This window comes from Pseudomyrmex gracilis, unplaced genomic scaffold (assembly GCF_002006095.1).
Source record: "Pseudomyrmex gracilis isolate BER0280 unplaced genomic scaffold, ASM200609v1 scaffold_426, whole genome shotgun sequence".
Classification (NCBI taxonomy): Eukaryota; Metazoa; Arthropoda; class Insecta; order Hymenoptera; family Formicidae; genus Pseudomyrmex; species Pseudomyrmex gracilis.
Genome location: NW_018021010.1, coordinates 29,113 through 53,061, shown reverse-complemented (window position 1 = coordinate 53,061; position 23,949 = coordinate 29,113). Strand labels below are relative to the sequence as shown.

The following is a 23,949-nucleotide window of genomic DNA, read 5'->3' as shown; positions in this document are numbered from 1 at the left end:
TTGTTTATGCGTTATGCTTAACTCCGTTTTGTAACTCGAAAAAAGTACAATAAAAGTATTTTTTTGGCCTTTCTTTGAGAAACTTTGCATACATACAGAACCTACTCTAAGAAACATAATCACATCTTTGCTTCTACTTATATGAAAGAAATCGGCAGAACGCAAACGCAATGAGAGACGCAAATGCATGATATATGTGTTAACACGTAATTTTATTGAAACTAATTGCATGGTCAAAACAATTAAGGAAACGTTAAAAGTAATACAAAACATCTAGTGCAAATAACATTTTTATTTTATCTTCTTTAATAACTATCTTTTTTTAGAACAAACATAATAGATTATAACTTATCACTTAACAATTTGTAAATACTACTTATTAATTAACTTTATATTTATATTTGCATAACATTGAACGATATTACATAATAAAAACTTTTCTGTTACAGTCATTGATTTCTATACTTAGATACTGTGCGTTTAGTTAGCAATGTGTATATTCATATATTTATGTGTGCTGTACATAAATATACATATACATATTCAATGGCGTGTATATAAGTATTAAATCTTCATGACAAAACGTATTCATTTTATGAGTATCTCCTTATTACATATTAAAATCCAAAAAATGTATTTCCGATTTTAATCATAATCAGCAAGTTTTGTTATTATAAAGTAACTTATTTAAACAAAAGAAACTTACAAATGAAGATACATTTAACTGGTAAATTCTTGTAACTAAAATCGTTTGTTTACATGCAAAAAAAAACACATTCTAAAAAAAAACTTTATATTTTCATGTGTTTGTAATTAAAAACGTACTGGGGTTCAAAACGAAGTATAGTTTGCATTTCACTTAGGAAACTACGACGATTTTCCACTTTCTTTTTAATGGCATCGAGAATATATGGATCCTAAAACAGATTACAAAATGTATTTCTAATAAAATCCTATATACTTGTAAATAACATTGATTAAGACAATATACAAAATATACTGTTAATTGAAAATAATAAAAAAACTAACAGTGTACACATAAAAAAGCCTATATATATAAAAAAAAAAAAAAAATGTAACGCACAATTCCTTAAAAATAAGTAAAGTACCTTTATCAGGTATATATGAAGCAGTTTCTGTAAGAACATTTCGTTAGTGATCTGAAACAATAATGTGCTCTTATCACTTAGTGCAATTTATTTACACCGTGTAACAATATTATATATTAATATTATATATCAATATTATATATTAAAGTTTGTTTGATATATTCCAAAGAATTACGGATACAGGTCACAGCAAAATTTTATATATCTTTACCTGAGTGACAACATTCGTGTATACAATATATATACAGGGTGTCTGATAATGACCGTCTAACCGCTTGTAGGTAGGTAGAAGGGATTATTCTGAGTCGAAAAGTCCTGAACCATTTTTTTCTATTACATATGATAAAGGAGTAATTATTGAATAAAGTAAGCCAATCAGCGCCGACCTTTAGCCAAACGCACGTCAGTGAGCCGCGCAGAGCGCTCACGCACATCAGGCGCGCGGCTCGCTGACGTGCGTTCGGCTACAGGTCGGCGCTGATTGGCTTAGGCCTGGTTTATGCGAAGCAATAACTGTTAACTTATGCCGGAACCGGTAAAGTTTAACTATATGATTTTAATACTTCTGTTTATACAAAATTGCCGAAGGCGTATAAACAGAAGTATTGGAATCCTATAGTTAAACTCTACCGGTTCCGGCATAAGTTAACAGTTATTGCCCGCATAAACCAGGCCTTACTTTATTCAATAATTACTCCTTTATCATATGTAATAGAAAAAAATGGTTCAGAACTTTTCGACTCAGAATAATCCCTTCTACCTACCTACGAGCGGTTAGACGGTCATTATCAGACACCCTGTATATATATATATATATATATATATATATATAGATATAACAAATAAATTTCGTTTTACATATTTATCTACAAGAAGTAAGGAAAATCATACAACATACCATGAACAGGTCGTCGTTGGAATATATGTTGTTAATAATACAATTTATTATTGGTAGTATGTTCACGCCTCTATTAGAACAAATAACAAAAACGTACAATTAGTATGTAAAAGTACTAATAAACATTATAAAAAATTACGTGCCACAACAATGTTTGCTCCGAAAATAAAGGTAATATACAAACTATGCAGATAATGTAAAATACATATTCGTATAAAATTTTTGTATGAAAAAAATTTTCTATACATATAGATCACTCTTTTTACCTTACTATTCCAGTTTGTAGTCCAAATCGTATATTATTTAGCACGGAAGTAGTTTTCGACTGCAAAGCAAAAAGAGTGAAAAGTACAGTAACAGTAACACTTTTCTCTGCAATTATAATATTTTCAGTAGGAACTTTTTTTGTATTCAAACTACTTCCAGGTATTGATACAAAGTTATGATCAAGAAAATAGAGAAAAACATAAATGTCCTCATGTTTTCTAGAGCAAGGCAAAAATTCTAAGAATTCTTTTCCTTTTTCTTGTGTTTGATATATGTGAAAAATTTTTTGCCACAAAGCAGACTTATTATACGTGACAGTTTCTACCATTAATCCTTGACAATATAACCATTTCTTCCAACTTGGCAAAAGTCTGCAAGTAAAAACCCATATTATTTCACTTAAACATACATAACATGTGAGACCCAGATGCGCAAAGAAACAATCGAACATGGCAAGATGTGTCAATCAGACACAGTGAGAAACGGACACACGACAGACTCAATTGGACACAGTTGCAAACGGACACAAGACAATGTAACTCGGATACATTCTCCATCGGATACACTAGTATTAAATCAAGATTGTTTCTGTTTTGTATTTTTTGTTCGTGTTATAAGAATGCAGACAAAGAAGGCTGCGCCGTCTCTGTTCCCTCTGAAAAAAATGTAACCTAACCCTACCTTGTGTTTCTACAATATTAATAAGAATGAGTGAGAGTTTTGCGAGAAGGGTGCAGGAAAAAAAGGTTAGGTTAGGTTAGGTTAGGTTAGTTGGTTGGTGGTGCAAGTATGGCTCTTTGGACCGAAACTATCTAGTCCATACGCCAGTCTAAGTCAAAAGAATATATAAAAAATATTATGGCAAAAGCGCCAGTCTATGTCAGAACGCAGATACAAAGACCACTGTAGCAAAACATACGCTACCCAGCAAACATTTCGGTCACAGAACCATATCCATCTGTGTCCTCAGTAGGATATGGTTTGTTAATCATGTCTGTCAACATGTGAAATGTCAAAATGCGACCAAAATAATGACAGAGTCTGCCACAAGCAAAGCGAGGCCAAATTATCGCCAAAGTGAAGCCAAAATCCGGAATAGGTTTGGTCATTGTCTGTTGGCGCCAAATTGCAAACAATTCGCATGTATACACGAACAGACCTGCTTGGCGTTTGGTGGCAATCTGTCGTCAATGCGTTTAACAGATCAACCCGACTTTTGTCGTAAACAGATTTCTGATACAATTTTGCGGACTGTTTGGTCACAGTATGGCCAAAAGCAGATCTGCTTGCAATCGACCATCTATTTGTTGTTAATTTCACTGACATATGGAATCGTTTTGGCTGCAATACTCTCATGTATTTGTCAACAGAGTTGTTGCGTTTTTTCTTTCTGTGTGCTAACAATTTTGGCGGTGTTTCCGTATTGTAGCATTTCTGCAAACAATTTCTGTTACCAAGGTCTGCGCCGAAATTGTCAAAAACAGAAATTGTTTGCTGGGTATGCTTTGCATAAAATCTAAAAATTATGTTGTCGATTGAAGAAGACCGAGAAACGATACTTCCGTGACGACGGTTACGTTGGAACTTAGGTTAGGTTAGTTTTTGAGATCTACCATATAAATGTAGAATGTATAGACTGTGCGTTCCCTACCTTTGCCATGTTAAGAAAATGTCTTCAATGTTGAGAGAGACAGATGGTGTTGAACAGTAGCCTTATCTTTGTCTAGGGAAGTAGTGGAAAAAAAAAGAAGTCTTCGCTAATTGATAGAATAGTAGTGAAAAAGTGGGGATAGAAAAAACGTGGGTGTGAATAATAATAAAAGCGATTAAAGGGTGATGGCAGGTTATATATAGGTGGTATGAAACAGTAAGCCCTGCTCCCATCACAGACATTGATAGACAAAAAAACTTACTGTTCAAAGTATGTTGTCTCTATTACCCAGAAGACGTCTTTTCAGCCAAACGCGCAGTCTATATATTCTACGTCTATGGGGGCTACACACTTACAACACGAACAGAACAACATAAAAGACATAAAGTAAATGTATCTTAAATAAGGTCAATATGAAAAGAATAGTCTTGATTTAATATTATCCGTTTGCGACTGTGTTCGATTTGGGAATGCGTCCGATTGATACACCCTGACGTGTCCGTGTGATTCTGTGCGCATCTGGGTCCTTTCCTATATAATACTACGTACAAACTAATTCATTAAAATGCTATTAGATTTAATTTTTAAGCGTAAAAATGTAGTAAATCACATGTCAGAGACGCAAGTACAGAAATTATAAGTCCATAAGCAAGACGACGTCTTTGTAACATTAACGGACGTTACCGTGCTATTGAGAAAGTAGAATACCGTACTTGTTTTGTGCAAGATTTTTAAAATGCCATTCTAATATTCCATTAACATGTTCTTTGCATTTTAAATCACCGAGAACGCATGTCCATTTTAAAACTTCATGATAAAATTGATTATTGACACTATTTTGGGACCACTGTGTATATGATATATTATCAAGAAATCTATTCAATATTACCAAAAGTGTATCCTATAAAAGCAAAATATGTTCTTTAACATAGTGTAAATGCATAAAGTTCCTCGATATTTAATTATTTAACTTAAAGTAACTTTAATCATAATGTAATTTTTTCTAAATTATATGTATATTGGTACAGATTGATCATTCTTTCATTTACTACTTTTATCTATTACTTCTACTTATTTCTTCATATACTTCTACTTTTTTTTATGTTTATAACGTTTTCTGTTCAGCCCACTAAATATTACAACGTTCTATTTACATTTTAATATATATTTACATTTTCATATATATTATTTTAATATATATTCTTTAATTTATATATTGTTTATAGTGTTGCCTAAAAAAGCACTCTAATGCGTACTATATATATAACCGTTCCGTAATATATATATATATATATTATACGAATACCTTAAAAAACTTTTGCCATCAAAGTGATAATGACATTCCAATTATTGAACTTTACGGTAAAATGTAATACTATTTACCTTGATGTTTCTGGTAAACACAGTTTCTCGAAACGGAAATATCTTCGACATGTTTTCAAGAGCAAAACATATAGGATACCACATTATGTAGGAATTGTTTGCATGAAATATACTGCTTGCAATTTCAAGATATATGTTTAGATCACTATTATCTGAAGTAGAATTGTCGTTATATTCTGTATTTTGCACCAAAAAATAAAAAGCATCGTCTAATATTTGTGCTACAGTGACGTCAGATAAATCAGTGATCTTCAGATCAACAGTTTTTAAGAAAAAAGCAATGTGTGTCCAAGATTCACGGTCATAGTTGACACGATATCCTACAATAAATAAAAGCTTAGAAAAAGAGAAACAAAGTAAAGAAAACACGTATTCTACAAAACTAAGGAACAACTTTAATAAACTACATGTTTAATAAAGAGAAACTTAAAAATTCATATGTATGGTAGTACATTACCAGTGGAATCCGCGACAATCACAATCTCATTTTTATTACTCAGCCATGAACGAATATATGTTTTGTATGGTGTTAGGATATCACTATACGTGACAGTACTTTTTGTATGTAGTAGTTTTTTAACAGTAACAGGTATCCACCAATTTAGTTCGCACTGTTTTTTGTGATCAACGGTAAAACAGTCTCTGACAGACATTGTTACATGTGTATCATTGTGTCGGTTTATTTGTAACACCGGATAACCAAATTGTGTTATCCAAGAAGTTATTATTTTTGTACTCTCTGTCGTAAAGTAGACAGACTTATATAAGGAAGACGCTTCATACTTTCCGTACCATAATTTATCAAAAATTGACTGTTCATTATGTACCTTATCTGATGTAGTATCACTGACAACAAACATCGTAATTCAAAATATAACGGTACTGTTTTAAAAAAATCTCAGAAAACAATATTTAATAATTGTTGAGACGATTTCACAAGTAGTTCAATAATTGGTTAAGTATAAAATGTCGCACTCCTTTGTATTTCAATGATTGGAAAATACTTACATGTTATAATATAAGTTTACGGCCTGTTGAAACATAGAAGTATATAAGAAATCTTCTTCAACAAAGATATGACTAAGCATATAAAAGATGCCGAATGCTACAAGAAAGTTTAAAGTGTTAAAGTTTTCGAAATTTAGGAAGAAATCTATGTATAGTAAATAATATGTAGTAGTAAGTAATAACTACATAAAATACTATTATATTTTTTAAAACACATAAAAGTGTGTAACTGTACTTTATATCACATTTTAAAAATGTTTGCCTACACTAGACATGATAGAGATACCACTGACAATTTTCATACTTTTTATAGTACATTCTAGAGATATATACACTATATCATGATGCTGTTATTTTGTGACCATTCATTAAGTAAATGTACTCAAAAAATTTATATCCCTTACCCTTTTCTCGCCACATTTTCCTAACAGTTGAATTTAGAGCTGTAAACGATTCTTCTTGAATTCCAAAATCATATGTACTACATGCTTCTGCATAATCCAAAACGTTTCGTCGTGTCTGGACCACAATTGACTTCATTAAACTCTGTCAACAGTTTTAATAATAAAACTAATAAATGAATGATAAGTCGGTAAGAGCCGTTCGCTGGATGTTATGTGAAAAATATGTCTGTATATATATTAGGTCTACCGGAAAGTTCTGTCCGTTTTTGTAATAAAACAAAATGCAAATTTTTCTTAAATATTCAAAAATGGGATATACAAATTGCCCTCACGCTGTGACAAGAAATCATTAATGTATATAATAATGGTAATTATATTATTTAATAAAGTTTATTGACGGTAAGAAAAATTTGTATTTTGTTTTATTCCAAAAACGGACAGAACTTTCCGGTAGATTTAATATATAACATATATATAACATATTATATATAACATATTATATATAACATATTATATATAACATATTATATATAACATATATAATCGAATTCACGTTTTTCACGTGAGTTTTGGGGGATATTTCGGGGATTTCTTCATATACGAGATGCAAATTAAGCATCCTATATGATTCATAGAATTGTAATTACAATTCAAAAACCTCACGTGAAAAACGTGAATTCGATTATAGATGTGTACACACGCACATATATATACAGACATATTTCCCGCATAACATCCAGCGAACGGCTCATAACGACTTATTATTCATTTATTAGGTTTAAGATTTCACAGAGCCCGAGATGAATCTCAGTTTTAATTGTTAGTTTTAATATAATTATACGATTATATAAGTATAGTTCGTAAGTATTTACTATAATAATGTATTAAAGTTTTCATATAAATCGCAATACTATTTTTCATTAAACAGATAAAACAAATAAATAAAATTAGTAATAACACAATAATCAAGAAAATATATATGTACATTATTTCCTACACATTCACATAATCATGTTTATACGATTTTCTAATATATTAAACTGCGTAAATCTTCAATATAAGTAAAACGACTATAAATACTACTATTTTTACAGAAACTGTCTCAAACTATGTCTGAAAATATGACACGTTTTAGTTCAAAAAACATATAGAATACTTTTTTTTAATTATCATATTTATATTTATGCACAACGATCTACAATAAAACTGCACAATAGTAACCTTGTCCCAACTATAAACTCCATATACTGTTGAAAATCCTTCGATAAACCAAAAATCCGATTGATTACATGTAGCTACCCACTCACTAAACATTTCTTGTATCACATTTCGTGCTATGAAACATGTTACTTCTTTTTGTTTAATAATTGAATCTACTTCGCTGTTATATATACTGTTAACTTCACTGTAAATAAAAATAAAAATAGTATTGCTAGTATAACTTTCCTGTACGTTTTACAGTTATTTATCGTCCAATTTTGTATCGTGAGGTATGCATCTTACCTCAAAAAAACAAATCCAGGAGTTATCATACTTTCGTACCGATTAGAGGTTAAAGGCAGTAGCACGTAATAAACATGCGACCGTGGTATGATATAGTCCCACATGTTTCTGAGACTTCCGAATATATTAATAAGAAAAGTTCGTGCATAGTATGTGTCATTTCTCATTTCTAAGCTGCTTGTAATGGTAAGGTCATTTCCTGATATCGCAGTTGTGTTATATACATTCGGTATAACAACAAATGCAACCAAATGCGTAGATATTAGAGGTGTGGTGAAAAATGTTGTTTGGAACGCAGGTATTTCCGGACCCCAATAGTCATAAGGCATGTTCGAAAAAACTGTATCACTGTATTTGTGTATAATTTGAATGGTAAATCTAGCCTTGGTTGCTGGATGTTCCCAATATGGAAAAATCCATTCATTTGGAATACGCGATAAAATCAGAAATCTATATAATAAAAATACAATATTATCGCGATACATAAGTAAAGTATATAATAATTATATTACGTTACATAAAGTGCTGATTTAGTAGTAAATCTTTTTTAATCATAGTTAAGGAGAACAAATGTAGAGCTACTAGAATAAAAGTCTACTTAGAAAAAAAGACGAGATTCATAAAAATATTTATTTTTTACATGTAGTATAACATGACTTTATAAACTTAGTAAATGTAAACGTCATTCTATAAAATAGTAGTATTATGTCATGTAACTTAAAAAACTGTATGTAGCAATATTTAAAAGGAAAAATATCTGTTTAATAATATTTTGAGAATGTTCTGTAGAAATAAATTTTGTCTATAATTGTCATTGTAGTATAATAATTGCAGAAGTATAAAACTAATAGTATGTAATATAATAGCTTTGTATGTGCACTTACTCTTGCGTTTTATTTTGACTTATGTACGGGTCAACCGTGACAACTTCCGTTAAAGTACAATCATATATCGAAGTTATCACATATTTTCCAGATTTCACAGGTTGGTGCGGTTCCTTACATATAGATTTTGCGTCTTTAGAGATTTTGTTTATGGGAGTAAGATGCACAATTTTAAATCGATTTTTAGTACTAGTTGACTGTGAATCAGTGATTTCCCAATGTGATATACAATCATACAGAATTTCAGTATCAACATACACATTTTCTAAATAACAATACCGTCCGATTTGTAACCGTATGTCTTTTTGTTCACATGACACGTTTAGCACAACCGTAGAGATGACGGTAAGAAAGGTGTTTTGTTTTTTTAAAGAAATAGTATAATTTATTGGTTGTATACACTGCGATGTCCGAGATAAATTCTCGTCAGTGGAAGAAGGAACTCCAGTGACAATTATTAAGCTTATTGCTCCCAAGAATATATGCATCTGCGTAATGCGTATCTACAAAATTGTTTTGCTTGTTAAACAAGAAATACAAATACACATTAAAACGAAACTCTTACGCAAACATTTCTTATAAAACAACAGACGCTTGCACTATCAAAAACAAAAACAGCATTTATACCTATGTATTAGAAAAGGAGAGAATATAAATATGTTTATATCAAGAATCTCTTACTTCTATCAATACACATCACAATATTTGTCACAATTGTGGTGTTCCAATCCGACATACAAACTGACGATTTGGAAAACAATGTATAAGAAACAAAAATATACAGATTAATTGCATACTACACATTTTTGACAAAAGTGATTTGAATTTGATATTAGTTGAACAAACAAAAGAAACTGTGATTGAGAAAATTATTTATTGTAGATTTTGCACGATTTAAATTATAAATTGTGTATTATATCGCTTATCGATGAGGCCGAGAAGCGATTATATGCTTATACATCAAACAAAAACATTTTAAGAAATCGTATGAATATTGTATATAGTATTTATTTTAAAGATAATAAAGCATAATAGTTTTCCGCTCGCTTCCATGCTTCTATATCACCCAAAGAATATAATTCGCTTGTGAGATATTTGTAAATCTATGATTTTTTATATTTACCTGTCCGATATTCGCATACAATTAGAGACACAGAAAGATATAATATTTTACAACAATTGCAATTTTCCAAATAACAATATAAAAAGAAAAAAACTTACCATCTTTTGTATAGTGAAATCCAATGCATTAAAACATAAATCTCGTATGAATATTATTGCAAACTACTAGTACACAAAATCAAAAACCTATTGCGCGATCTTCACTCTTCGAAAAATCCTCGAAAACTAAGAACCGATCGTTCCTGTCGAATAATATCTACGTGTCACAATATAAACATCTGTGTTGGGAAATACGACCTTATTTTGTTCTCTTCTACCTACATATATGATAATATAAATAACGGTTTTAAATGTATTTTACGGTTTAAACGTACAAGTTCCTATAATAAACTATACTTTAACATATACAGAACTTGTTTTTTTTTCATCCTAAGTGCAAGAAAAAACAGGCCATTGAGAAAACGTTCAGAGGTGATCGTGTGTAAAAACTGGATTTCTTTGATTGAATTAAACAAAATTTTTTGTCCGGAAAATTCGGACTGTATCGATTGTTTAAAGCAATTACGTTAACAAATTAATGAGTCCCACTTAAGTGTATTATGTAATTATACAAGAGTGTAAATATTTACAATAATGGTCAAAGTTTTTTGTGTTTAAAACAGAAATGTTTTCTGTGTGGAACACAGAAATTTGACGCCGATTGATTACGTTACGTTCAGTACGAGCGTGTAGTTTTTAGCGGATATCCTTTCCTCAACATATATGTTTTCTCTCTCTCTATTATTTTGTCGACGCTCTTAAATCTAAGATTCACTAGAACACGTTTCAATTGTAGACAATCAAACGCAATCATAACTTTGTGATCAAGTACATGGAACTGATTGCGAGCGCTAAATACCTAGTTTATATTGCGTATATTTGTTTTGACACGTCCCGAAAAAAAATGAAAAGACTTATTATTTCCAACAGAAACTGTATTGGAAAGTAAAATTATTGTTTACTTAGTGATTTTCGCGTCGGCTAAAAGTAAAGTTTATCTGAAAGTGTTGACTCTAAAGGTTTGTCCAAAACCTATTCGAATATCGCAAAAATTCGATCACTGGCTATCGAAAAGCACTTGCTCCACGATTTGTCCTCAAAAAGCTGTAGGAAGATCACCTAGAAAAACAAACAAGATGCAAGGTGCTTTCAAAGATAGTAATGGTACATTCCTTGTTTACAATACAAAACCTATTAGAACGCGAGTAACTGTACAATATCCGCGTGCAATCACTCGTTCGATCAGTGAGCGAATTTCTCATACTTGCGAGCAATAAGTCGCGTGAATTTAAAAATCGTGTGACTGTTTTGAATAGGCAGAATAATATTTGCAAACGGCTAAGTGCAATCATCTGTTGACAATTCCGTTGATAGAAATCGCGTGAGTCAAAATAGTGAATTTTGGATTTTGCAACACACCTGTCTTTTTTAGAAACATATCGTCTTTTATAGAAAATATAACTTTGGACGGTATTTCTCGGAAGTCTTATTTTTTGTCCATTGAATCTAGATAACGAAAATATCCACACATCACACACACACACACACTCACACACACACAGAAAGAGAGAGAGAGAGAGAGAGAGAGAAAGAGAGAGAGAGAGAGAGAGAGAGAAAGAGAGAGAGAGAGAAAGAGAGAGAGAAAAAGNAGAGAGAGAGAGAGAGAGAAAGAGAGAGAGAGAGAGAGAGAGAGAAAGAGAGAGAGAGAGAAAGAGAGAGAGAAAAAGAGAGAGAGAGAGAAAGAGAGAGAGAAAGAGAAAAAGAGAGAGAAAGGGAGAGAGTTATCACTTGATTTAACTAGTCTTACCGTATGGCACGCGATCATTTCTGAATTACATATGCATTTTTTTGTAATCGTTTTATTTAGGAAAAGTTCATTTCAAGACAAGTCTGGCAGAAATAATAAATTATGGAATAGAAGCAAAGTAAACAGGTTGAACTAAGAAAAAGAGCTTTGTGCAAAGAACAACAAAGACAATGCTACATCAAATATGCTACCAAATTGATTGAAAAGGAAATATATCTTCGTTTTACGTTGTTAATGTTTATTATTTGTACATTACACATAAAATGTCTTCCGTTGTTAAGTACTTTTGTCGGTTGCTTATGCTTAAAAAAAATCGCTCTTATCGTATACCTTTGATTTGATAGTGGTACTTTGTTTTTTGAATACTCAATCTTTCAAATGTGACATAATCGTAAAAGCTGAAGAACATACTTGTGCATACTCCATAACACATAAGTATATCCACCACTCACCACTTCCCAGACCAAAATATAAGAGTGGAAACCTTTGAGTGATTCTTTTTTGTTTATGCGTTATGCTAAAATCCGTTTTGTGGCTCAAAGAAAGTACAATAAAAGAGTCATTTTTTGGCCTTTCTTTGAGAAACTTTGCATACATAAGAAACCTATTCAGAGAAACATAATCACATCTTTGCTTCTAATTGATACTTATATGAGGGAAATCGGGAGAACGCAAACGCAATGGGAGCCGCAAATGCATGATATATGTTTTCACGCGTAATTTTATTGAAACTAATTGCATAGTCAAAACAATTAAGGAAACGTTAAAAGTAATACAAAACATCTAGTGCAAATAACATTTTTATTTTAACTTCTTTAATAACTATCTTTTTTTAGAACAAACATAATAGATTATAACTTATCACTTAACAATTTATAAATACTACTTAATAATTAACTTTATATTTATATTTGCATAACATTGAACGATATTACATAATATAAATTTTTCTCTTACTGTCAATGATTTCTATACTTAGATACTGTGCGTTTAGTTAGCAATGTGTATATTCATATATTTATGTGTGCTGTACATAAATATACATATACATAGTCAATGGCGTGTATATAAGTATTAGATCTTCATGACAAAACGTCTTCATTTTATGAGTACCTCCTTATTACATATTAAAATCCAAAAAATGTATTTCCGATTTTAATCATAATCAGCAAGTTTTGGTATCATAAAGTATAACTTATTTAAACAACAGAAACTTACAAATAAAGATACATTTAACTGGTAAATTCTTTTAACTAAAATCGTTTGTTTAAATGCAAAAAAAACACAAAACAGAAACTTTATATTTTCATGTGTTTGTAATTAAAAACATACTGGGGTTTATAACGGATTGTAGTTTGCATTTTACTTAAGAAATTACGACGATATTCAACTTTTTCTTTAATGGCATCGAGAACGTATGATTCCTAAAACAGATTACAAAAAGTATTTCTAATAAAATCCTATATACTTGTGAATAACATTGAATAAGACAATATACAAAATATACTTTTAATTGAAAATAATAAAAAAACTAACAGTGTACACATAAAAAAGCCTAAATCTAAAAGAAAAACAAAAAATGTAACGCACAATTCCTCAAAAATAAGTAAAGTACCTTTATCATGTATATATGCACAAATTTCTGTAAGAACATTTCGTTAGTAATCTGAAACAATAAAGTGCTCTTATCACTTAGTGCAATTTCTTTTCATTGTGTAACCACAATCAATATTATATTAAAAAGTTTGTTTGAGTTATTCCAAACAATTACGGATACAGGTCACAGCAAAAATTTATATATCTTTACCAGAGTGACAACATTCGTGTATACTATATATAGTGTATACTATATATATGTATATTCGTGTATAATATATATATGTATATATACATATAACAAATAAATTTCTGTTTACATATTTATCTACAAGAATTAATAAAATCATACAACATACCATTGACAAGTCGTAGTGTGAATATATGTTGTTAATAATACAATTTATTACTGGTAGTATGTTCACGTCTCTATCAAATCAAATAATAAACGTACAATTAGTATGTAACGTTACTAAAAAATATTATAAAAAATAACGTAACACAACACTGTTTGTTCCAAATTAAAGGTACTATACAAACTATGCAGATAATGTAAAGTACATATGTGTATAAAATATTTTGTATAAAAGTTCCTATACATATAAATTATTTTTTGTACCTTACTATTCCAGATTCTAATCCAAATCTTATCTTATTTAGCGCTGAATCATTTTTCGAATGTAAAGCAAAAATAGTGAAAAGTACAGTAATAGTATCACTTTTCTTTGCATTTATAATATTTCGAGTGTTATTTGTTTTTGCAGTTAAACTACTTCCAGGTGCTGGTAGAAAATTACGAGCAAGAAAATAAAGAAAATTATACATATCCTCGTATTTTCTAGAACAAGGCAAAAATTCTAAGAATTCTTTTTCTTTTCCTTGTGTTTGGTATACGTGAAAAATTTTTTGCCACAAAGCAGAATTATCATAAGTGACATTTTCTAACATTACTCCTTGGCAATATATCCATTTCTGCCAACTTGGCAAAAGTCTGCAAATAGAAACTTATATTATTTCACTTAACCTCTTAACTTACGATTTAGATTCGAAAATGTTGGGCCGAAATCGTATACAAGCTCGCGCCCGTAGGCGGGCCTATGCCCGTAATATTTACGTTTGGCCCGACCATCGTACGCGGGCTCTGCCCGTCATTGTAGGTTAAAGAGTTAAACATATATAACGAGTAAGTCCAAGATCCGCACAGTAACAATCGAACATGGCAAGTTGTGTCAGTCGGACACAGTAAGAAACGGACACGACAGACTCAACCGGACACAGTTGCAAACGGACACAATCTCGCAATTGAACACATTCTTAATCGGACACAGTCGCAATCGGATACAGTCACAATAATTCACAGTTTCAATTGGACACAAGACAATGTAATACGAACACATTCTGCATCGGATACACTAGTATTAGGTCAAGATTGTTTCTTTTATGTGGTTTTGTTCGTGTTGTAGGAATGCAGACAAAAGAAGCAATATGAAAAGAATAATCTTGATTTAATACTAGTGTATCCGTTTGCGACTGTGTTCGATTGGGACTCTGTCCGATTGCGTATGTGTCTGATTAAGTCTGTCGTGTATCCGATTCGTATTGTGACCGATTGATACACCCTGGCGTGTCCGTTTGATTCTGTGCGCATCTGGGTCCTCCCCTATATAACACTACATACAAACTAATTCATTACTGCTATTAGATTTACTTTTTAAGCGTACAAATGTAATAAATCACATGTCAGAGACGCAAGTACAGAAAATATAAGTCCAATAGCAAGACGACGTCTTTGTAACATTAACGGCCGTTACCTTGCTATTGAGAAAGTAGAATAACGTACTTGTTTAGTGCAGGATTTTTAAAATGCCATTCTAATATTCTATTAACATGTTCTTTGCATGTTACATCACCGAGAATGCATGTCCATTTTAAAACTTCATGATAAAATTGATTATTGACACTATTTTCCGGAAACTGTGTATATGATATATTATCAAGAAACCTATACAATATTATCAGAAGCCTATCCTATAAAAGCAAAATATGGTTTAATGTAACATAGTGTAAATGCCTAAGGTTCCTCGATATTTAATTATTTAACTTTAAGTAAATTTAATTATAATTTAATTTTTTCTAAATTATGTCTATTGGGAAAAATTATTCATTCTTTTATTTACTATTTGTATCTATTGCTTATACTATTTTTTTAAACATTTTTTTACCCGCAAATATCAAATACTATTTGTTGTTTTACATAGCGCACGAATATTATATTTTCTATACTGACAAAACAACAAATATTCTAGTCTCATGTAAACAATCCAATTTTTTATACATTTATAAACATACAGTTATAACTTAAAAAATTACAAAGTTCTCCTTGTTAGTTATTTCGATAAACAAAAAGTAGACTGTGCACTAAGGATAAATATTGCGAACAAATGTTGGAAAATCTATTATTTGAAAAAATTTTTACATCCTTAACTTTAATTTTTGCGATAGTTTAACAATTAATAGCAGGTTTTATCTAAGTATCACTTTTTTTACAGAATGCTACTTATTTTTGCGTTTTATATTGTAGCTTTATATACTGTTCTTTTAAGTGGACATACTTCTACCTAAAAATTACGTGTTACAAAAAAAAACTTTTGCTATCTACTAAACACGATTTCCATTTACGTATTTATGCATTTTATCAGATAAATGATTTACGAGAACAAACGGTGACAACGACATTAAAACAATGTTTTTTTGATTCCTGGCATATTACTATATAATATTGATATTATTTCACTTTTGTTAACTACTTTTACGGGAAATGTGAGTACTATATAGCACTTTACAATGTTGTATTTTTCAAACTATAACGATATGTTTGTAAAACTTCGACTCTCTTTTTTAAGTTTATAACGTTTTCTGTTCAGTCTACTAAATATTACAACGTTCTATTTAAAGTTTATTATATATTTACATTCTCATTTCTATTATTCTAGTATATATTCTTTAATTTACATATTGTTTATGGTGTCGCCTAAAGCAGCACTCTAATGCGTACTATACATATAACCGTTCCGTAATATATATATATTATACGAAAAACTTTTGCCATCAAGGTGACAATGACCTTCCAATTATTTTATTGAACTTTACGGTATAATGTAATAATATGTACCTTGATAATTCTGGTAACCACAGTTTCTCGAAACGAAAAAATCTTCGACATGCTTTCAAGAGCAAATAATATAGGATACCACATTATGTAGGAATTGTTTGCATAAAATGTACTGCTTGCAATTTCTAGATATATGTCTAAATCACTATTATTTGAAGTAGAATTGTCGTTATATTCTGTATTTTGCACCAAAAAATAAAAAGCATCGTCTAATATTTGTGCTACAGTCACGTCAGATAAATCAGTGATCTTTAGATCACCAGTTTTTAAGAAAAAAGCAATGCGTGTCCAAGATTCACGGTCATAATTGACGCGATATCCTACAACAAATAAAAGTTTAAAAAAAGTGATAATGAGAAACAAAATAAAACAAACAATTACTCTACAAAAATAATGAATAAGTGTAATACACTATATGTTTAATAAAAAGAAACTTGATAATTCACATGTATGTTATTACATTACCAGCGGAGTTCGCGACGATGACAAACTCATTTTTATTAAAAAGCGATGAAATAATATAAGTTCTGTATGGTGTTAGAATATCATAATACATAACAGTAACTTTTGTTTCCATTATTTTTTTAACAGTCACAGGTATCCACCAATTTAGTTCGCACTGCTTTTTGTGATCAACAGTAAAACAGTCTATGACAGATATTGCTACCTGTGTATCATTGACTCGTTTTACATATAACACAGGATAACCAACTTCTGCTGTCCATACAGTTAGTATTCTTTTTATGTATTTCGGAAAGTATGTAGCCTTATTTAAGGACGCCTCAAAATTCCAGTACCATAGCTTATTGAGAATTGATAAGTCCTTATATATGTTATCTGATATTGTGTCACTTGACAAAAAATAACGTAATAAAAAATATAGTACTAAAGGTTGTCATAAATCTCAAAAAAAAAAATGATTGTTGTGATAACTTTATGAGTAGTGCAAACATCGTTTAAGTAAAAATTGTCAAACATCTGTGTACTCTAATGATTGTGTAAATACTTACGTGTTATAATATAAGTTTACGGCCTGTTTAAACATAGAAGTATATAAGAAATCTTCCTCAATGAAGATATGACTAAGCATATAAAAGATGCCGAATGCTACAAGACAGTTTAAAATGTTAAAGTTTTTGGAATTTAGTAACGAATCTATGTATTGTAAATAATATGTAGTAGTAAGTAATAACTACATAAAATACTATTATATTTTATAAAACACATAAAAGAGTGTAACTGTACTTTATATCACATTTTAAAAATGTTTGCCTACACTATACATGAGAGAGATACCATTGACACTTTTCATACTTTTTATAGTACATTCTAGAGATATATACACTATATCATGATGCTGTTATTTTGTGACCATTCATTAAGTAAATGTACACGAAAAATTTATTTCCCTTACCCTTTTCTCGCCACATTTTCCTAACAGTTGAATTTCGAGCTGTACAAGATTTTTCTTGAATTCCAAAATCATATGTACTAAATGCTTCTGCATAATCCAAAACATTTCGTCGTGTCTGGACCACAATTGACTTCATTAAACTCTATCAAAAGTTTTAATAATTATACGATTATATAAGTATAGTGCGTAAGTATCTACTATAATAATGGAGTAAAGTTTTTAAATAAATCGCAATGATATTTTTCATTAAACAGATAAAACAAATAAACAAAATTAGTAATAACACAATAATCAAGAAAATATATATGTACACTTTTTCCTACACATCCATATAACCATATGTTTATATGCTTTTATAATATATTAAACTGCGTATATCTTCAATATAATTAACACAACTATAAATAGTACTACTGATGCAGAAACTGTCTCAAAAACTATGTCTAAGAATATGACACTTTTTAATTAAAAAGAATATATAATACCCTTTTTTTACTTATCACATTTATATTTATGCACAATTATCTACAATAAAAGTGCACAATATTAACCTTGTCCAAAATATAAACTCCATATACTGTTGAAAATCCTTCAATAAACCAAGAATCCGTCTGTTTAAATGTAGCTACCCACTCACTGAACATCTCTTGAATTACATTTCGTGATATGAAACATGTTACTTCTCTTTGTTTAACACTTGAATGTACTTCCCTGTTGTATATACTGTTAACTTCACTGTAAATAACAAGAAAAATGGTATTGCTAGTATAGCCTTCCTGTACGTTTTACAGTTATTTATACGATCAATTTTGTATCGTGAATTATGCATCTCACCTCAAAAAAACAAATCCAGGAGTTATCATACTTTCGTAACGATTAGAGGTTAAAGGCAGTAGCACGTAAGAAACATGCGACCGTGGTATGATATCGTCCCACATGTTTCTGAGACTTATGAAGATATTAATAAGAAAAGTTCGTGCATAGTATGTGTCATTTCTCATTTCTAAGCTGCTTGTAATGGTAACGTTATTTCCTGATATCGTAGTTGTGTTATATACATTCGGTATAACAACAAATGCAACCAAATGCGTAGATATTAGAGGTGTGGTGAAAAATGTTGTTTGGAACGCATTTATTACCGGACCCCAATAGTCATAAGGCATGTTCGAAAGAGCTGTATCACTGTATTTGTGTATAATTTGAATGGTAAATCTAGCCTTGGTTGCTGGATGTTCCCAATATGGAAAAATCCATTCATTTGGAATACGTGATAAAAGTAGAAATCTATATAATAAAACAAAAATATCGCGATACATAAGTTCAGTATATAATAAATATATTACGTTACATAAAGTGCTGATTTAATAGTAAACCTTTCTTAATCATATATAAAGAGAACAAATGTAGAGCTACTAGAATAAAAGTCTATTTAGAAAAAAAAACGAGTTTCAAAAAAATATCTATTTTTTAAAAGTATTATAACATGACTTTATAAAATTAGTAAATGGAAACGTCATTCTATAAAATAGTAGTATTATGTCTTGTAACTTAAAAAACTGTATGTAACAATATTTAAGAGGAAAAATATTTGTCAAACAAATTATCAAAATAATATTTTGATAATGTTTTGTACAAATAAATTTTGTCTATAAGTGTCATTGTAGTATAATAATTGTAGGAGTATAAAACTAATAGTATGTATTATAATAGCTTTGTATGTGAACTTACTCTTTCGTTTCAGTTCGACTTATGTACGTGTCAACCGTGACAAACTCCGTTACCTTACATTTATAGATCGAAGTTATCACATATTTTCCAGATTGTACAGGGTTTTTCATTTTCTCAAGTACACGCCCGTAAATTGGGATTCTGTTTATTCTTATGGGAGTAATATCCACACTTTTGAATCGATTTTTGGCAGTATTTGACTTTGATACAGTGACTTCCCAATGTGATATATAATAATAGAGAATTGCCGACTGAACATTCACATTTTGTATATAACAATACCGTCCGATTTGTAATCGTATGTCTTTTTGTTCACATGACACGTTTAGCACAACCGTAGAATTGATGGTAAAAGAAGTGTTTTGTTTTTCTAAAGAAATAGTATAATTTATCGGTTGTATACACTGCGATGTCCGAGATAAATTCTCGTCAGTGGAAGAAGCAACTCCAGTGACAAATTTCAAGCTTATTGCTCCCAAGAATAGAAGCATTTGCGTAATGCGTATCTACAAAATTATTTTGCTTTTTAAACAAGAAATAATGATACACATTAAAACGAAACTCTTACGCAAACATTTATTATAACACAACAGACCTTTGCAGTATCAAGAACAAAAACAGCATTTATAACTGTGTAGTAGAAAGGGGAAGTATATAAATATGTTTATATCAAGAATCTCTTACTTCTACCACACATACACATCACAATATTTGTCGCAATTGTGGTGTTCCAATCCGCCCTTCCAAATGGCGATTTGGAAAACAACATATTAGGAACAAAAATATAAATATTAATTGTATACTACACAGTTTTCACAAAATTGATTCAAATTTGATATTAGTTCAACAAACAAAATGAAGAGACTGTGATTGAGAAAACTGTTTACTGTAGATTTAGCGCGATGTAAATTATACACTGTGTATTATACATCAAACAACACCTTTTTGACAAATCGTATGAATATTGTATGTAGTATTCATTTTAAAGATACTAAAGCATAATAGTTTACTGCTTGCTTCCATGCTTTTATATCATCCAAACAATATAATGCGCTTGTGAGATAGTATTACATTTATTATTTTTTATATTTAACTGACCGAGAGAAATATATATATATATTCGCATACAATTAGAGACACAGAAAGAAATAATATTTTACAACAGTAGCAATTTTCCAAATAACAATGTAAAAAGAAAAAAATTTACCATCTTTTGTATAGTGAAATCCAATGCATTAAAACATAAATCTCATATGAATATTATTGCAAACTACTAGTACACAAAATCGAAAACGTATTGCGCGATCTTTACTCTTCGAGAAATCCTCGAAAACTAAGAAACGATCGTTCTTGTGGAATAATATATCTACATGTCACGATATAAACATCTCTGTTGGGAAATACGACCTTATTTTGTTCTCTTCTACCTATATATATGATAATAGAAATAACGGTTTTAAATGTATTTTACGGTTTAAACGTACAAGTTCATATAATAATATACTGTAACATACAGAACTTGTTTTATTTCATTCTAAGTGCAAGAAAAAACTGGCCAGTGAGGAAACGTTCACAGGTGATCGTGTGTAAAAACTTGGATTTCTTTGGTATGATTGAATTAAAAAAAATGTTTCGTCCGGAAAATTCGGTCTTTATCGATTGTCTAAAGCGATTACATTAACAAATTAATAAGTTCCAATAAGATGGATTATGTAATTATACAAGTGTGTAATTACTTACAATAATGGTCGAATTTTTTTGTGTTTGAAACAGAAAAGTTTTCATTGACTAAGTTTAGAAATGTTTTCTGTTTTGAACACAGAAATTTGACGCCGATTGCGTGGTGACGTCACGTTCAGTGCGAGCGTGTAGTTTCGGATAGCTTTTCTTCAACATATATGTTCTCTTTCTCTCTCTATAATCTCGCCAATGTGCTCTTAAATCTAAGATTCAATAGAACATATTTCAAATGTAGATAGTCACATGCATTCGAGACTTTATAGTCAAGCTCATGGAATTGTTCGCGCGCGCTTAATGACTCGTTTATATTGCGTATATTTGTTTTGACACTCCCCGAAGAAAAATAAAGACTTCTGTTAGTTTCAACAGAAACAGTATTGCAATGAAATATTATTGTAACCTTAAATGAATTTTGTAACGGCTGAAAAAGAATTGCTATCGAAGAGTGTTGACTCGAACGGTCCGTCCAGAAGCTATTAAGCGATTTACCTGTGGCGAAAATTCGATCGTGGCTATCGAGGAGCACTTGCCCCACGATTCGACTTTTAAGAAGCTATAGGAAGATTACCACAAAAAAACAAACGGTACGGAGTGCTATCGGAGCGCATGACGCTAAAGTACTTGTTTAAAATACAGAGACTGGGAATGCGCTTAGCTCCAAATTATCCGCGTGCTATCAGAGATTCGCTCGGTCGTCGAACAAATTTCTTTTCCTTAAGAGCAATAAGTCTCGTGAATTTAGAAATCGTGTGACTGCTTTGAATAGGCGGAATAATATTTGCGAAACGGCTGAGTGTGATCATCTGGTAACAAGGCCGTTAATAAGTCGCGTGAGTCATCGCCTGACTGCCGTATGGAATCTGGCTACGACTTACAATACAGCAATTTTGAACAAATTGCGATTCGGCATATCGCGCCGGAAACTCCGTATATAAAAACTATAGCGTCAATATATTGAAGTCTCGCGATTCTGCAACACACCTGTCGTTCTTGGAAACTTATCATCCTTTAAAGAAAACCTGTTTTCGGACTGCAATTTTCGAAATTCTTACTCCTTTTCCATTAAAACTTGATAACAAAATTATTCAGTTTTTACTTGAGTTAAATTATAATTATCTTGTCTTAACGTATGGCGCGAGAACATTTGTGAAGTACATATTCATTAGATAATTTTGTTAGTTGCTTATGCGTAAAAAAAAACATCGCAAATATTGTGACAAATGTGTCTCGATTCTGTTATCTTTTTTTCTGAATAGTTAGCACAGCAGTAGAACAATAATAACCTTGTTCCAAATATAAACTCCATATACTGTTGAAAATCCTTTGACAAATTAAGAATCTGACTGTGTAAATGTAGCTAACCAATCACTGAACATTTCTTGTATCACAGTTCGTGCTATGAAACATGTAACTTCTCTTTGTTTTATAATTGAATCTACTTCGCTGTTGTATATACTGTTAACTTCACTGAAAATAAAAATAGTTCTTACTGCAAGTACATTGTTCTCGTACTAGTATAAAGTTATTTGAAAGTCCAAGTTTGTGTCGTGAGTTATGCATCTCACCTCAAAAAAACAAATCCAGAAGTTATTATACGTTCGTAAGGAGGAGAAGTTAAAGACAGTAGCACGTAAGAAACATGCGACCGTGGGATGATATCGTCCCCCATGTTTCTGAGAATTGTGAAAATATCAAGAAGAAAAGTTTGTGCATAGTATGTATCATTTCTCATCTTTAATGTGCTCGTAATAGTAATGTTATTCTCTATTCTAATAGTCGTCACATTTAATACATTCGGTATAACAACAAATGCAACCAAATGTGTGAATAGTAGAAGTGTGATGGGAAATACTGTATGCAACGTATTTGTTTCAGATTTTTGATATTCAAAAGGCATGTTTGGAATAGCTGTATCAGTGTATTTATGTATAATTTGGATGGTAAATCTAGCCTTGGTCGCTGGATTTTCCCAATGTGGAAAAATCCATTCATTTGGAATACGCGATAAAATCAGAAATCTATGTAATAAAAATAAAATATTATGATGATACATAAGTAGCGTAAATAAATACAGGGTGTTTCAGAACTATGGGATCAAACTTCTAGGGGTTATTCAGTGCAACAGTAGAAAACATTTGAGTATAGGGACCCATGTCCGGAAAAGTGTCACTACCGCACTACGGCCCTAAGACGCGTTAAAATTTAGAAAGACGATGAATTGCCT

General features: G+C 30.7%; 2 protein-coding genes across 2 annotated transcripts; both read right to left on the bottom strand.

Annotated features, from left to right (window-relative positions):
- Positions 1-733: 733 nt before the first annotated feature.
- LOC109860619 (aminopeptidase N-like) lies at positions 734-8,336 on the bottom strand. Its single transcript, XM_020439848.1, has 11 exons — positions 8,224-8,336; positions 7,942-8,125; positions 6,721-6,862; positions 6,317-6,413; positions 5,766-6,154; positions 5,309-5,628; positions 4,639-4,826; positions 2,274-2,645; positions 2,008-2,077; positions 1,110-1,160; positions 734-917 (listed from the first exon to the last, which is right to left on the bottom strand). Exons 1-11 carry the CDS (start codon positions 8,325-8,327, stop codon positions 792-794), a joined length of 2,043 nt encoding a protein of 680 aa, XP_020295437.1. The 5' UTR covers positions 8,328-8,336; the 3' UTR covers positions 734-791.
- Positions 8,337-13,050: 4,714 nt separating this feature from the next.
- Positions 13,051-20,413, bottom strand: LOC109860618 (aminopeptidase N-like). The gene is made up of 12 exons (XM_020439847.1): positions 19,986-20,413; positions 19,092-19,541; positions 18,809-18,992; positions 18,258-18,399; positions 17,854-17,950; positions 17,309-17,694; positions 16,844-17,163; positions 15,512-15,699; positions 14,291-14,662; positions 14,031-14,100; positions 13,691-13,741; positions 13,051-13,499 (listed from the first exon to the last, which is right to left on the bottom strand). Exons 1-12 carry the CDS (start codon positions 20,093-20,095, stop codon positions 13,374-13,376), a joined length of 2,496 nt encoding a protein of 831 aa, XP_020295436.1. The 5' UTR covers positions 20,096-20,413; the 3' UTR covers positions 13,051-13,373.
- Between the last annotated feature and the right edge of the window lie 3,536 nt (positions 20,414-23,949).